At 38.2% G+C, this 18,035-nt stretch overlaps 1 protein-coding gene across 1 annotated transcript in view; it reads right to left on the minus strand.

Annotated features, from left to right (window-relative positions):
- The window catches only part of il1rapl1b (interleukin 1 receptor accessory protein-like 1b), a 419,828-nt gene that overhangs the window by 40,448 nt on the left and 361,345 nt on the right, over positions 1-18,035 (minus strand). The window contains exons 7-8 of the mRNA XM_036563167.1: positions 13,235-13,367; positions 2,718-2,863 (exon numbers count right to left, since the gene is read on the minus strand). Coding sequence (XP_036419060.1) covers positions 2,718-2,863; positions 13,235-13,367 — 279 coding nt within the window. The remainder of the gene's footprint in view (positions 1-2,717; positions 2,864-13,234; positions 13,368-18,035) is intronic.

Consider the following 18,035-nt stretch of genomic DNA (forward strand, 5'->3'; position numbering starts at 1 on the left):
TCTTCGGGAGTTGCTAGGATATGTTAGTGTCAAAATAGCATCCACAAGCCCACATTACTTATTAAGCTTGTGAAATTGTGTGCAGTGTACTGTAGCATTTTCTGCATTCAACAGAGACACAGCTTTCGCTCAAGTCATGGTGCTTTATTAAACAGCTGCCATAGGCCACAGCTATGCCATACATAAGATCAGCTTTCTCTGTTAGCTCACTCTAAGCCTCAGCACATATCTGACTCTCAACTCTTCAGCTCCTGATGGGCTCTCAGTTCTTCCTGCTCTACACACATATCCCCCCTTCACAATAAGAGTCCCTATCAGAATAATCCTGTGAGTTAACGCTGAAGAACAGTAACCCAAACTAACATGTTAAAAACATTTCTCGAACACACTACAATACTATCTTTCTGATTGTGCTCTCTAGGCAATAGTGATTGATGATACTATCTATTGATGTGAAGGTAGAGATGACAGGCAAGCAAGAGCCACCTTCCCAATAAATAAATTAATGAATAACTTTATAAATATAAAGGAGTCGCTTCCCTGCCATCAGAGCACATACAGAAAGAAGGAGATGTAAATACTGACTGAAATACCGCTCCTAATGCTGACAAGACCCTCTTAATCACCATCTGTGGCAGCTTTACTTAATAACCTGATTTAACACAGTACTAACACCACAGAGAAACTGCCTAAACCAGACAAAGTAAACATGCTTGGCAAGCTAACTTTGTTTTTGGTATAGTTTGGTAGTTCTTGCTATATGTTTAGCAAACCGAGCATATCAATGGACTCCTTTTTAGCCCATCAATAAACATTGTAGCCTATTATTAAAATTATTACACTATTCATAATAATAATAGTCCTTTGTTTTTATTAACTTTGATGTAACCACACTGTTGCCCTTGTTCATGTTTCATGAGAGAAGGCGTTCTGTGCATGGCTGGCTACAATAAAGCTTTTAGTTTAAATAGCAAAACCATGAGTTGAAAAACAGAATGCTCTGTAGCCAGACAAATTATCACATATTAGGGCTAATTTAGAACATGTTACATGAACATATATATTAAACAAGGGCACAAAATATCACAGATGTGAAGCACCAGCATGTAGCACCCTATTATTTTTTTGTTTTGTTTTGTTTGTTTGTTTCTTCCCAGTGGACATTACCATAGTCCAAGATGAATTATGTAGGTTGGGGTGGAATAATGTATAAAAGTGTAACTTTGTGATATTTATACATATTAAAGAGATATTTATTATATTTTTTTAAAAAAAGTATTACAAATCACCATTTATTGAAATTCAACATATAACTATATTGTTATCCAATAATAAAAAGTGTATTCTCCACTGTTGAAGAAAAGACAATAATAAGCTCATAACATGGACGAAGATTGTAGATACAAGCATGTGTAATTAATAAGGATATCTTTAAGATATCTTTAAAAAAAAACTGTACATTGCAGCTAAGTTACATCAATGCATCCTTGAGCAGATTTAAAAGCAGCTTGTCTCTTGCAAAGTGTAAGATGTCACACAAACAGGCAAATCCCTTACCGTCGACAACTAAGCTACCAAAAGTGGAGTAGGTGGATGCGGAAGGCTCTGGGAGAAAATTGAGGTTTTATCAGTAAGTTGAGGACTAAGTGAAGCCTTGATATAATCTATAAAGTATGTCTGGACAAATTCAGCCCTGAACTTTTGTCTAGACCAGCCCAATACAACCACAGTGACCTCCTTCCCATTACCCATGACAACCCTTCTGCACTCTGGCCCTATGGCTTCTCATCCTGAAATCCAAACAAATTGTGTACTTTCACATCTTTATTTTTTGTGTCTTGTTCAAGTCAACCACCCCCTCTCCCTCCATCTCTTTCTGGTTAGCCTTCACAGTTTAACTTTCCAAGTTGTTATCATTATGCTTTGTTTTGTGGCATTTGTGGGGCTACACAGTGAAAATGCAGTGGGCCACTAATGTGTGTAGATGTGCACTCCAGTATTTGTCTGACACATACTGTTTGTTCCAGTCGATCTCTGTTCCTTTTTATACAGGACTACATTAGAAACAACTGTGTATTTCTCTCTTTCTCAATCTCTCAGCGGCCCACCAAGAAATTTCTCTATAGTGCCAGTAGCTCCCCCTTGTGGACAATCTTGTTAAATGTGAGTGAGTGAGTGAGTGAGTGAGTGAGTGAGTGAGTGAGTGAGTATGTGAATGAGTGAGTGAGTTACAAGCAGGTCCATGAGGTGCTTCACATAAAAAAAAAACAAAAAAACATTTTGAGTAAAGTATGGCTACTTTGGTGCCATCTTAAAGCCATGAAGGGGACATTTTCTGATATTTTTATCATCCAGCTTCAGTGACAATCCTGATAGATGGAAACTATCAATTGACTCACAACACTATCATCAATTGGCTTAACTGGCTACTACTTTCTGAAAATAAGAGTAACATTTATTTTATTTTTGGCAATGCCATAAAAAACACTTTTCATTCCTTTCACTTTTTCTGCAAAATGGATACACAACTACAACAGTAATTTGTGCTTTGATGCAATCTGACATGTCAGGCTGGTTGAGGTTCGTAAGCAGAAAAGTGTGTGGTGCTTTATTATGGACAGATCTCATAAGTTGGGGAGGAGCAGTGATGACTGGAGGACAACTGAAAATGGCCCATGCATTACTGATGCACACACGTCTGTTAGCTGGTTTCTTACCCCTCTTGGTGAGCTGGATGTTAGCTTGTCTTCTTCCGTTGCCATTTTCCACATAGCAAGAATAATTACCCAGGTCACTTTCCTCTACAGCATCTATGGTCAGAGAGATGGACACTTCCTGTTCCCCCAAGTGCTCTCGCAGAGTCCTACAGAACAAAGAAGAGGGACAGCACTGCTAAGCGACTGAAAATAATCTCGTGGCAATTCAGTATTATTATTCAGTAAGGCATTCCAACACTCATCAGATGAGTACAACAGACGAAATTGTATTAGCTTGCTTAGTAACAGCATGAGGCAAAGCGAGGCTGTAACTGATGGGTCGATGTATCAGCTAATGAATTGGTTATCATAAGACAGCTGTAATAGTATACATGAAAATCAACAGATTTGAGTGGAATAACCATCACAAACAGTGCAGCAGATATCTGTACAACAAGACACAAGCAGCACCAACAATCATAAAGTACAATGTTTTTTTTTCAGCAGCCCGTGTATTAATGAGTGTTTCGGTAAGGAAGTAAGTAATAAGAATATACTGTAGGCTATATAAATCAGTACAGAGATAGCAAATCTTTTTCTTGCACGGTAGGGAAGATTACTCCATAATGAGGTTTGGAGGAGGAAAAAAAAGCAGCTTTTCTTAGCAGCTACCATGGAAACTAAGTCTGGTTAGAAGAAGGACACAATATTCCATAAAGTAAATGAAGCTTCAAACCACTGCTGAATCTCTTGCCTCTCTCCCTCCCTCCTGCTCTCTGTTCCGTTCTGTTTACTGATATTTCCGCTGCCATTGTGGTGCCATTGATGGCACACGGGACTAATAACACAGGACAGATGAGTGCCAGAACACCAGTGTATTGTATCGCGTCCTCCCCGGAGGACGCTCCAGTTCGTTTAATAACGATTAATCACCGCCACTCGGGCGACGCGCGTGCAGGGAGTAAATCAGACAAATTACAGCACGCTGGCTGTGAGAGAAGGGCTAATAATGGCTGAAATGTGGCCTCTCTTCCTGTGTACCCATCACCCGCTGGTTCTATTCAGGGCTTTTTATGCTGACCCAGGACCGGCCCCTCTTAATAAGATGCTAATCTATTATAGAGGAAGAGGAGAAACTGAACTGACCTGGCTGGGTCAAATGAGGCTTCCCAATGGGACGGGGCTGTTACTAGATGCTAATCTATTATAGAAGAAGAAGAGAAACTAAACTGACCTGGCTAGGTCAAATGGGTCAGATGAACCTGTCATTGAATGATGGCCGTAATGGAATCATGCGAAACAGAGTGTACTACACTTCTCTGGAATGTTTCTCTGTCAGACTAATGACCAGCTTTTACATTCAATGGCCCTAATTCATTAAAGTTGTGTATGGTCAAATCTGATCATAAAATGGGCACATACAAATTTGGTGTATCTGTACAGTAACCAAAACTACTATCAATATCATCTAGAATAACAATAAGAATAAAAATAGAAAATAACAATAATACTAATAATTTATGCATAAGGAATCCAGTACAAAACAATGTTTTTCAACGAACGCTGCAACTGTTCCATGTTTCACTTAAAGACATATTACACTGTTTTATACCACCGAAAAATTACAAAACACAGCTAGTGTATAAGACTTTTTATACACTGTAACAATACTGTATTTACACGTTACTTCAGGAAAATAATCATATTACATAATCACATCTTTCTGCAATCTTCTAAAAATAAGACATTTTGTTAGGGGTGGGCAAATTGACGATATGTTATCATGTTAAGTCCAGCAGGGACACTAAAGTGTTAAAAATTCCAGCAGCACTGCTGTGTCTGACCCACTCATACCAGCCCAAAACACATTAACACACCACCACCACTTCAGTGTCACTGCAGTGCTCAGAAAATGTGATGGCCTTCTGGGGGTCCTGACCATTGAAGAACAGGATAAAGGAGGCTAATAAAGTAGAGAAACAGATGGACTACAGTCTGTAATAGTACAACTAAGTGCACCTATATGGTAAGTGACAGTGAGAGTAGCTACAAGGAGGTGTACTTAATAAAGTGACTGGTTGGTGCGTATTTCCAGGTGCATTGTCTGTGGGGGGTTGTCAGGGGTAAAAAGAAGAGAAAAAAGTGCAGTAACACCTTTATAGCGGAACATCAAGTAATGTTTATTTATCTGAGCTCAAGCTGTTTCTGTATTCTTTTGGAAGATCTCTTCAGTTTTGGTATCATTTAATAAGTTCTTTACTTCTAAAGTCAATAAATACCATGACATGACTACTGAAATTAACAGTTACGTCCTTACATACTTCACTTCTACAGGCCTGCTTTTAGACAGTTTTTTGGGCATATCTCTCTATAAACATGGTAAGTATGCTAGCCCCACCATGTTTGTTTTTTTATGACTGCAAGAGAATGCACAAAAATGCACAAAATGATGGCTATGGTACTACTTTAAAATTTAGTTTAATTTTTAAGTATTTGTGTAAACGTGGCAACCTCAAATAATATCCAACCCAGGGGAAAGCTCACCCAAATTTAAATTTAACAAATCAAAGAAACAACTGAATTCATCATCATATAACGCAGTGTAGGCATCTACAATGCATAGTTTTATTGTGTTACATTGTCTTGCTCTATATGGCATTGTGTAATGTTGTGTACCACTGCTGCAGCTACTCCGCATGCCATGCACACACACACTGAATGCCAGAGGCTGGGATGACAAACTCGCCTCAGGATCCATTTTAACAAACTGACAACTGCATACTGCAGAGATATGCTGACACATCATTTTAAGTGTATAAGCTAAGTGCAAAAGGTTTTGTTTATAGCAGATGCAGGCTACAGCACCCATATACAGTTTGTTTAATATATGTCTGGAGACAAAGAGCTGTATATGAAAACAAAAAGAAAATATTGAATTCTCTCATCCCTCTTACTATAGAAAGGTTTGTGAAGGTCAGTAAGTACCAAATAATCTCTGATCATCAAAGGCCTGTTTAGATGATATGCTGATTTCATGGCACATGCCTTCTGGCATTATTAGGTCAGTGTAGCCAATGAGCCAAGTGTAGCCAATGTGAAGCCGAGGAGTAGAGCAGTGTTGCACTGTGACAAAGAGGCAGATTAAGGAGTATTACAGTAAACATGTGGAGAGCTTTCCCTCTCTCTGCTCGCTTTGTGGTTGTTCAGGCATCAGGGTTGGCAAGGGCGGTAGATAAAACTGGGCTGATGGCTTTTTAAAGAGTGCACTTGTCCATGTGCAGCACTAAGTGGCATTTAAAAAAAACTGCTGGGAATGCTAGAGAGGTCAAGCCTGCCGAGAGAGCCCAGCATAATCATAATGCTTGGTTTTATACACCTGTGGCCATGGAAGTGATTGGAACACCTGAATTCAATGATTTGGATGAGTGAGTGAATACTTTTGGCAATACAGTGTATATATACATATACACATACACATATACATATTCTATATGTTACCAAAAAAAGGTTCAATGACTTGTAAAAATCACAGAATCTTTTTGGTGCTATGTAGAACTGCTTTTACATCAGATCATTCTATGTGATTGGTGCCAAATGGACATAGTAATTTGACATTTTTTAAGAAAATAAATGACACCTTTTTTCACATAACACCGACAAGTGCAACCTCATCATATTGGAGTTGTGACAGAGGAGAATGTGATGGACTGGAATGTGATGGCTGTCTGTCAGTCAGTTGAAAGTCCCTCTATTCAAAATATATATATATATATATATATATATATGAACAAAAACATTTTGACATGCAATAAAATTTTTCACTCACTACATTAATTAAAGTTGTTGATTTTTATCCCTTGCACATTGCATCAGGCGGGGAATCAAATGGGTGTCTTTTCATGGAATGAATCAGAGAAGAACTATTTAACCATGCAAAGAACTATTTATGCATTCAAATAGTTCTTTGAATATTTATTGTTAAATATATAGCCATTGGCTTTACTAAAGCACCCTTGAATAGATGAAGTCCAGGGCCCACTCCATATAATGATATATATATATATATATATATATATATATATATATATATATATGTAGTTTGTAGTATGTAAAGCTCATTGTAACACCTGGAAGACAACTAAAGTGAGTGATCAGAGAAAACTTTCCGTGGTGAAGAAAAACCCCTTCACAACATCAAGTCAGGTCAAGGAAATTCTGGAGGAGGCTGCCATTTCATTGTCAAAGTCTACAATCAAAAGATGACTTCATGAATGGAAATACAGAGGATTTACCTCAAGATGTAAACCACTGGTGACACTCAAGAACAGAAAGGCCAGATTCGACTAACTACCAAGCTCTTGAACAAGACAGATGGACAGATGAAACCAAGATTAACTTGTTCCAAAATGATGGGAAGAGAAGAGTATGGAGAAGGAAAGGAAGGGCTCATGATTTGAAGCATACCACATCATCTGCCAAACATGGTGGAGGCAGTGTTATGGCATAGGCATGTATGTCTGGCAGTGGAAATGGGTCACTGGTGTTTATTAACAATGTGATTGCTGAAAGAAGTAGCAGGATGAATTCTGAAGTGTATAGTGCTATACTTTCTGTTCAAACGTAGTCAAATACTGCAAAACTGATAGGATGGTGCTTAACAGTACAAATGGATAATGACCAAAAAACAAGTCACACCACAAAAGCAACCCAAGAGATTCTTAAGGCAATGAAATGAAATTGTGGGGCAGTCGTGGGCTTAGGTGACCAGCCTTGTGACCGGAATGTCGCCGGTTCGATCCCCTCAGCTGACAGTACGTGACTGAAGTGGCCATGAGCAAGGCCCCTAACCCCCAATTTCCCCCCGGGCGCCGTGGATAGGGCTGCCCACCACTCCGGGCAAGTGTGCTCACTGCCCCCTAGTGTGTGTGTTCACTAGTGTGTATGTGGTGTTTCACTGCACGGATGGGTTAAATGTGGAGGTCTAATTCCGATGTGTTCAGACACAGTTGGCTGAAAAAGGTTCATTTCATTGAATGTTCTTAAAAGGCAGAGTCAGTGACATCAACTCAATTGAGCTTGCTTTGACTTACTGAAGTCAAAATTGAAGGCTGAGAGACCCACAAACAAGCAGCAACTGACTGCTGACTGCAAAGGATTTGCATCCAATCTTTAAAAATAATCTCTGTATTTACAATTTCCGTTTGTCCAATTACTTTTGAAACTGTGAAAATGGAGGGACTGTGTAAAAAAATGGCTGTAATTCCTAAATGATTAATGCAATATTTTTGTTAACCCTTTAATTAAAGTCTACACTTTAATCACATCTTGACTGCTATATTTTCAAATCCACTGTGTTTGTGTGCAGAGGCAAAATTTCAAACATTGTGTCACTGTCCAAATACTTATGGACCTGACTGTATATAAGGCTGACGTAACTTTCTACATTTGCATTTTAAGTGTGGGTCTATCTGTTGTGTGAAAGCTCTCTACATCAGTAATTACGGCAATAAATATGATGAGACTGGTATTTAAAGGAATAATCCACAAACACATGATGGTGAGTTACTTAAAGCAAAAATTAAATTAAAATTAAATGCAATTAAATTTTGTATTTATTTTTATACTAACTGCAAATAACTGCCACCAAAACAGCAACTGAGCGCAAATGGGCAAAAATGCACTTGCACCCAACCAAAATAGCAACATGCCGGTGCTGTACCATTAGACTTCACCTGTGCGCACAAGAAAATAGCGTCCATTGTATAAAAACAAGTTGTGAGTACAGCTTGCGGCAGCTCAGGTCTTTGACACTCACAGCAGTATATACAGTAAAACTCTCACACACGCCCACCCACGCACCTATCACACAGAAGTATCTAGCTATAAATTTAATTATATCCCTCAGCATCATGCATATTGTCCTTTCATTTCAGATTGCCATTTGAAAACACACACACACCCACACACACACATATATACACAATCACGTGTCAAAGAATAATAACCAAGGCTTCAGTCGCTCTCTGGAAAGCAGCTTCATGAGATCAGTAGAATGGAGACGCAGACTTTGATGGCTCTGCAGAGCGTAAGCTACAGCGAGAGGATCTCTCGAGGGGGGCTGTGATTGACATGTCTCCAGAGGGCAGCCACACTGCAAACACACTGTTTGATCTCCAGTATGGCACAATGCCATAACCTCCAGCTGAAGATGCTAGCTCCAAATACGCTGCTGTGGTGTGAATCTGCAGAGCAAGGTTTATTTCATTAGACTAAGATCAAACCTACAATGCTAGTGGTTAGTATGCTGATAAAGCTGGAGGGTTATGAAAAAGTGGTCATGCAATTCTGTCTACAATTCTTTAAGTTGCCTAGTGCAAGACAGAGGGCGAATAATAAATGCTGCTCAGTGTGCAAGGTAAGACACGTACACACACTCACATCTCCCTGCCTTTTCCTGAATATAGCCAATCTGTCAACCTGTCAGTCAACATATAAATGCACTCCACTCTCTCTCAATCAACTCAACTACTGGCATTCCTGCACTACCTCCTCCTTCTCCTCTCTCTTTTTTCCTCCTTCTCCCTCTAGTGCGGGATCGATACCAGAATTTTGACTCCAGTGCAAATAACCACTTTGATTCCTTGATATTGATACCAAATAAATGCCATAGGCAACAAAATTAATAGCCTCAGTTGGTTGACAGAAAGAACAGAACAATATTTATAACAGCACACAAACTTACAATCACTAAAAATGACATATTTCCCAGGGCATTATCTGTAGGTTCGACTGGGGGTGAAAATAAATGATTTTGGCCTCTCAGACATAACGCTAAAATATAAGTAATGAAAGAAAACTCAAAACCGATTCATGAATCTTACAAAAACAAAGTTCTAACGTCTAACAGATGCAATATCACTTTTAGAGGGCAGACCCAAATAATGTTTGCTTACCTGAGCTCCAGCTATATGTTTACTAGGAGGTCCTCTTCAGTTTTGCTAACATTTAGCTAATTATTTACTCTTCCAGGTGAGAATTAAGTCACCAGGCACTATAACATGACTACCAATTACACCAGAATATAAACTAAAATTGTATGTTTGTGTTAATAGTTGTTTTTCACTTTGTAAAGAGTTGCTACAGTAATGTCAACTAGCTAGGTAGCTAATGCTAACATCATTAGCATCATATATGCATGTATTCTAGCACTCATTACTGTTCAACTCATTCAGAAATTAATAGTTTCTCCTTCATGTATTTCACTTGTACAGCCCTGTTTTTTTTGAGTGCAATACAAAGAAAAATGTCATCAGGCATCAGAATGATGGTATTGCACCTCTTCAAAAATTTTGGTACTGAGGTAATGTTTTAGTACCAGAAAATCATACAACCCTGTCTTCTCTCACTCCTCTCCTCGTTCCCTTCACCAGTCCCTAATTGGTTGGACTTTCCCCAAGGCCAGTGCGGGGTGTTGCCGCTCCGCTGCTCTAAGCCTTGCTGGCCTAACAGAGATATGTTTCTTAAATGTCACTCCATTGACTGACTCATTTTCTCTCTCTTCTCGCTGCCTGTCTGACCCTGTTTTGGTGTTAACCTTTCCATTAGCTTTCATTTGCTGTGCATGGGGAACAATGGGCACGCTGGGTGGGGCTGCATGTGTATGCCCAGCACGCGTGTGTGTGTGCTGTGCAAACATCATAGCATAAAGACTAAGACAAATTATTCAGAAAACTGATATGTTTTTGCTTTTTTTAATTACTTCAAAAAGACCAATCTTTTGGCTGCAAGTCAGAAAGGGTAATAAAATTAATCAATCAAATTCATCTGTGAACGTGTGTGCATTTGAGTGAGTTAGTAGAGGGACTCCTTTAAGCGTGAAGCACTTCAAAAGCACCAAAGAACAATTTCACGCTCATAATGTAAAGTCATACAGAACAAAGACTTTTCTTTATAAATTCTCCCCTACCTCATTGCTCACTGTACCCAAGCATAATGGAACAATAATCATTTCCTCTACTGTATGCTTGGGAGATTTTATCATGAATGAGTGTCTTAGCTAATGAAAAGAGCCAAGACATCATGTGAGAGAAAACTCGCTCTAGAAACTAGAATGAATAAAATGAATGAACTGATGTAGATGGCAAAACATTCACCAACAAACATCAACAAGGGCAAAGGTGCTCACTTCCATCAGATATATCAATTTGAAGATCATGTAGTGTTGTGATCTTCATACCGCAATCCATTAGAACCATTCATAAATGCTGTTAAACTGTGTCATGTGGTGGTCTGACATAATATCAATACTTTGTTTTGCAACCTGGAAAAGTATTGTCCATTCATGACATGAGTTAGAGCTGGAGGGCTACTTGTTACTCAATGATATGACTAGGACCAGACCGATATATAACTGATAACACTGGCTAATACTGAGATCCAGTAGATTAATATGTATCTGAAATGATGCCAAAAAAGCAGCAATATTTAGTGGCTTGTTCATAATGTAGCAAACAGACATCCCAGATATAAAAAAAAAAATTGCTCATTTATGAGAATTTAATGATTTCATGCTTGTGTACCAGTCTTTATTGAGACTGCTAAGCTGCCATCTGCTCAATTTATTATAGGCTGAATTGGTAAATCTAAACATAAAACACCATCTTGGTTAAAACAACGATCAAAAAGAATTATGATCACATGTTATAACCATGTTATAACAACCTGTAATGAGATTTCCACACAAAAAACAATCTCACTACTTGCTACTTTCAAGTTACTCTCTAAAACCCTGATGCTATTCAAAAAATGAGAAAGTAACCACTAGAAATGTCCAAAAACCAAATAAAATGACTCATAAAATGTTTATGAATAAAATGTAAATCTTACAGAGCTATTCCTGGATGAAAATCAAGTTTGGCCGGTTCAGTTGAGGTTGGGGCTCTTGCTTCCAGAACATGGGGATCTTTATCTATGAGTTCCATGTTACAGTGATAAGATATTTCCACAGATTGTTCTGGGAGTTCAGTGCTTGCACTGTGATGCTCACGTTGAAATCCTTAGCTCTTTAAAATCAGTATAGGTGGTAAATTCTTCATGTCAGCCATGCCTTACTTCTACTAAGAATCATGTGATCTGCTATGCAATTTAGCAACACATGACCAAAAAAAAAACCACTTCAAAGTACCAAAATGAGGCATACTATACAAATCTGTTCTAGACCAGAGTATTCTAGGATGTGTGTTCTTCTACATTTGCTCAGTCTTCAGGGTCTCCAGCGGGTAGATCTCGTGTTTGAGCCTGTCAGCACTGTGTACCATCAGTCTTATCACGCTATGATAAAGATTGCATGCCTGCCTTACATTATTAATAGCCAGAATAAAACATTGATAATGATCAGAAAAGGAGCAGCCATCTCTGGCTAACCTCGCTCTCAGTAGGAGCCATCTCACTGTAACCCTGTCCTCAGCTCAAGGCACTAAAGGAGATATTTGCACTGACTGCAACAAAACGTTTGTCTTAGCTCATTCTGTACTTGCTGTATTAAGCTACATAGTTGAGACTGTGGCCTCAAGAGTGGGCTCAGGCCACACTACAAAAAGAAGTAGCATAAGATCACAAAGCCTATGGCTATGCAAACATGCACAGACCGAACAAGCATTCATTAAAACAATATGTACAGCTGTTTTTATAGGTCTAAAGCAATTTGTTGACACACATAGCCATCCAGTCAGCCTCATACTTTCAGTAATGTCCACAATGTGGCTGGTCCACCACATAGAAACCACTAGGCCACTCATACCCTCTGTAACGACCACTTGACCACTGGTAAACCCAGGAACAGCTTCAAGCCGCCTACATGGAGATAGATTATGAAATGCCAACTACATTTGAGGAGGTTTGCCCCACTATATTATATATTCTAAGTTTCCAAGCACATTATACAATAACAAAGCAAACGGAACGCTCAGAATTACAGCAATCTTTTAAAATGCAAACTGTCCTAGCATGGATCTGTCATGAACAGTAGTGATTAAAGAGCATTTTATGAGCATTCAAGAACAGTCTACATGAAGCTTGGTAAAAAGAAACCTATTTATACAAAGATCCCTTTATTTCAAATGTAGTTTATCAATAATATTATTAAAATAAATAAAACTAGCCAAAAGTACGCAGCACTGCTTAAAACTGTAGTAGCTGCCACCTTCAATCCAAAGTTTTATCGAGATTTTTGTTCATTTTAATTTGTACCAGTATGCCATACAATGTCACAAACCAAACAAACAAGTTTGTTAAGATTACTTAACAACTTGACACTGAGGCAAGAATGAGATCATCAACGCATACCGTTAGCACAATGCTAATTTGTGTTACAAGCTTCCATTACATTAGCTTCGTAGCTCAAGAGCAAAACTAAAGAAGCCAATAAGGCGGAAATTATACAAAATAGTTTCAAATGATTTTTGCTTTAAAGAGAGCTACTAGCTTCATCATGCTACAGAAAACACCGCAGAACCCATTGAACAGAAAAACTGCCTCACTTGATTTCGCTCTCTCGGAACCGACTCTCATCCAGATCCTCGATGAACTTCTCGCCCTTCATCCAGTAGATGAGCGGACTCACGTCGCCACTGTAGCCGAAGAACGCTCGGCACGTCAGGTTCACTGGACTGCCTGCAGATGCAAAACAACAGAGTGTTACACCCTTTATCAGCTAGAGAAAACCATCAGTAATAAAGGCTGAGTGCCTTAATTGTTGGCAGGCATTTTAAAAAATCAAATACATTGAAAATATATTACAGTATTTTTGTGTATATGTGTTATGAGAGTAAGTAGAATGAAACAGAAATGAATAAGTTTGCTCTGTACTATAGATGTGTGACCAGAATGGGCTTATCTATGTTGCAATTTAATGAGGTAAGTAATTAAAGCTAGTGTATTTGCACTGTATTTGAATGGCACAGCTATGCCTGTATGAAAATGACATAGCATGATGATGCATGAGTCATTGTTTTAAATAACAAGATGCCTCTTACTTTTGATGCAACTTCATTTTAGAATGCACAGATATCAACCTATACATTTTACCTGTATAAATAAAGTTTCTATGGAAATTCTGGCGGTATGCGGCCATGTAAAGCTGAGATACACGAAATCTACTCTAATTCAGGCCAATTAACATCAATATTCCTGGCATGTTCTGATTTTTCACTTTCTGTCTAAGGCATACTAGACTAAAAAGTCACGTGCTCAGACTGTGGGTGGTAGTGTAGGCATACTGATTTATGTAAAATTTTGTACACGAACAAAACAGATACCACCCCACATGAAAAACCTTGCCAGACATTAAAAAGGTGTTATGCTGTAATAATCAGATCAGCGTTTGAGGGATTAGACTTTAGTTCCTTGTAGAAAAAGAAAGGAAAAAAAAAAACAACAAAGGCAAACCAATAAAAAAAGAAAATATTAAAGTGTCTGGAGTGTAACTCACTTAAACATGCGCCCAATATTTAAGGCAAAAAAGTGCATTAGCAAAGATAAATTTGCTCCTCAATCTCAGAGTCAGAATGTCCTTGTCCTGTAAACTCATTGTAGGCCACAACCTGATTCTGCTCTATTTTTTCCTGTCTTAGACTGCGTATGGGTACTGAAATTTTAAGCAATGTGTACTGTATATGATGTGAACAATGACTTTTTTAAAGTTTAAAAACAATATTAGGCCACTTTGGGAACTGGTCTATAACTTTGCATACACTTTCCCTTTTTGCACCTTAATCTGTGTGAGTTTTAGCAGCATGTCCCTAAAGTGGCCAGCAATTGGCGAGGGAAGCGATTTGGCTCACTGCAATGAAAATGAAGTGTTAACTTAAACACGGCTACTGCAGGTTTTGAAAACATAGAAATAAAATGTAAAGATAAAAACTCCACTTTAAAGCAAGCACGCATGGGTCTTTATTACACTCAAATTATTAAGTTCAGAACATTTTATTATAATCATTATTTTTAGCAGTTCGTGAAAAGCAATCCTGAAAAGTAGGGGGTGTTTTAGCACGCTCAGCAGTCCCACTTCCCCCGGCCCTGTTTGTATGCATAGTTAACAACTGCGTTTAGCTGTTTAACTTCCAAATAAAGTAAAATGAACTTCTGTATGAAGTAATTAGAGCGACAGATCACAGATGTATCTGTGTAATAGATCACAGTAAAGAAAATCAAAACAGGATAAATTGCTGTTGTTGCTAAAAGATTTAATGGTAAAAATATGCTATACAGGTGTCAGTGATTTTATAGAGTTTAGATGCTGTGAATGTAAGTTCTACTAGAGGTTGTCACCTATGAAAATTAGAAAATGCCAGTTGGGCCCACTGAACAGCAAATACTTTATACTGGCTAATGCCCTGAAAATGTTCTAGTGTGTTTTATGTTCTCAATTAAGCCACATAGTGTGAGCTTCAAAGATTCAAAAAAAAAAATCTTGACCAGTACATCCACATTTAGCAAGCACATCCTTGCAAGAGGAACAGATAATGACAAAGAGAAAATCTGAAAAAGAGTAAACGGTGTGTTTATGTAGCGTCCACTTCCTACACAAACAATTGACAGAACCATTCGATGGGTAATAGCAGAAGGTTCAGATATAAGGCGAATAATGCTGCAAAGCTGCTGTTTGTGACTGGGCCAATTTCCTCCCAAATCATTCTTTGTAATACTGTCCTCAATTACTCAATATTTTGCTTGGAGACATCACATCTACTTAAGCTGTTCTCAAGTATTGACTTGAGCTGACATGTAAACATTTTTGTAGGCTATTTATCAACATCTAATATTGAGTCTTAAGGCACGTATCCTTTTCAGAATCATATCATTTTGCAAGGCAGTCTCTTCATATTTAATAAGGCACACAATAGCAAAACATTCAGAAAGAAAAGAGAACTTTAAGTACATCTAGGCTGCTGCTGGCTGTTCCATCATGGAGAAGCCTTCGAGATACAGTGGACAGTGATTCATATGAAATGTTTAGTTTCTGGGGCAGAAGATAGTGAAGTGTGCTCTCTAAAGCTGAATTATGTCTGCTTATGTTAAGGTTAATGCACTGATGCTCACCATGGAGAGCGGCACTGCGGGTCGCCTTTGACCCCACGTACCACATGAGAGGCTCACATGCCTCAGACAGCCTGTTGTGCGCGTGCATCTGTCTCAAGTTGGTATGTGCTACTCATGGTGCATATGTGATTTAAATAAAGCAATACTGCAGTAGCACTGCGGGACTTGGCACAGATGGAAGCTACACTGCAAGACATACATACGCACAGATGCAGGCACACACTATTCAAGTCGTTACACACAAAACAGTAGACTCTCTTCCATTCCGAGTGTTAAAGGCAGCACAGCTTGAGACTTCTCAGTATTACAAGCTTGCCCAAACCCTTCACGCATGTGCTGATTTCAGATCAGTTACCCATTATTTCATTGCTGGTGTGGAGCTCAGGACTGGGATCTGTTTATCTTTTCTTACTGTTGGATTGGATTTAGCTACATACCTGCATATGTTCTGCCAGGTCTCCACCCAACTGTCAAATTAAATTCAAGCAAATAATTGAAATGTTGAAAAATAATTATACATATTAGTCTGAGTTTCCATTAGCTCTGAACAAGACAATAACAAGACAATGTCATAGTCGTAAAAACACTTCTGAGCGAGTTTACAGAGAAATATTTAATGCTGAACAGCTTCTTGTTGCTGTTCTGTTTAATTTTATGGCTCTGTTTTTCCATCATTAGAGTGCAGAGACAAAACGCACTGGCAGCAATTTCAGAGGCAGGCACCTTATGTCTGTTTACCACCTAACATCACCATTAGGTTTCTTTATGAGAAAAGGGTACGTTTTAGCTTCATCAACCTGCTGCTGACTGCTGACTCCTGCTTTGTTTTGTTGTTACGGCAAGGTAAAGCAGACAGAAGTGAGCAGTCATATGACTTAATTCTATTTGCATGAACATTATTTATTTAGCAAATGTGTTTCCATCTTTTATTGCATTTCATTTTTACCAGCAAAAAAAAATACATCCACCTGAAGCAAGAGAACAAATCTTTCACCAGTTTAATTCTATATTTGCTGTTGACATCGCTTCTTTTTTTTACATGCCAAAATATAGTTGTGTGCAAAAGTTTGGGCAATTAAATTATGCTTTGATGATTTTATAAGTGATTATAAGTTAACACATCCTCTATAGAGAATACAATTCTGCACATTCTAATGGACAGTTACTGTTTATTTGCTGAATTTAACATATTGGGAAAAAATAAACATAAGATGGTATGGTACATTTAGATTTTTTATGTTTTTTTTCCAATATGTTAAAGCCAGAAAAATGCCATATGTTTGCATCTTGTAAAGGATGTGTTAACTTATTTTCACCTACACAGACACACACACACACACACACACACACACACAAAAAAACAAAAACTGGAATCAGATTTCTATTATTCTGTTTAGGTGTAGGAGTACAAGCAGATACAGTGCCCTCAACAAATATTGGCACCCCTGGTAAACATGAGCTAAATGGGTAGTGGAAAACACTCCTTGTTGCGTAGCTTTTTGATCAGTCATTCCAAATATTAACAAAATCTAACCTTTATTTCAAATATAATAATTTAGAGAAAAACCTAAATATTATCATGACATAAATATTTTTTCTCAAACCTATGTGTGCCACATTTGTTGGCAGCCCTAGAAATTTTATAAGTGAAATCACAATAAGAGCAAAGCTAAAGTATATTTACATTCATATTGAGCGATTAGGAAAACTTAATGATCTGCCGTGACTTCCTGTTTCACTGGAGTGTAAATATGAGGTGACACATGGGCCAAATTCCCTTAGTCATCCATCACTAGGAGAATACAGTAACATTGTGTGACAAAAGACTGTCTACCTACACAAAACAGGAAATGGCTAAAAGAAAAGAGCAAAATAGTTAAAATGCCCATTTCCACTATCAGATCAATAACTAACCAGTTTAAAGCAATTTGAGATGTTAGAAATCTGCTGGGAAGTGGACATATGTCTATATTGAATTGCCATTGACATTGTTTAGCTCTTGGGGTCAGAACATCTATCAAACTACAACCAGACACCACTTACATAACCACAAGTTGTTTGGGAGGGTTGCCAGAAGAAAGCCTCTGCTGTCGAGGATGAACAAAATGCCTACAGTTCATAAGATGTTACTGGAACTATCAGTGAGACTGAGCTTTTTGGCAACAAACACCAAAGGTGGGTTTGGCATAGACACAAAGATAGCCATGCAGAAAAAGTACCAAATCCCCACTGTGAAGTGTT

Source organism: Colossoma macropomum, unplaced genomic scaffold, assembly GCF_904425465.1.
Source record: "Colossoma macropomum unplaced genomic scaffold, Colossoma_macropomum, whole genome shotgun sequence".
NCBI classification, from domain to species: domain Eukaryota; kingdom Metazoa; phylum Chordata; class Actinopteri; order Characiformes; family Serrasalmidae; genus Colossoma; species Colossoma macropomum.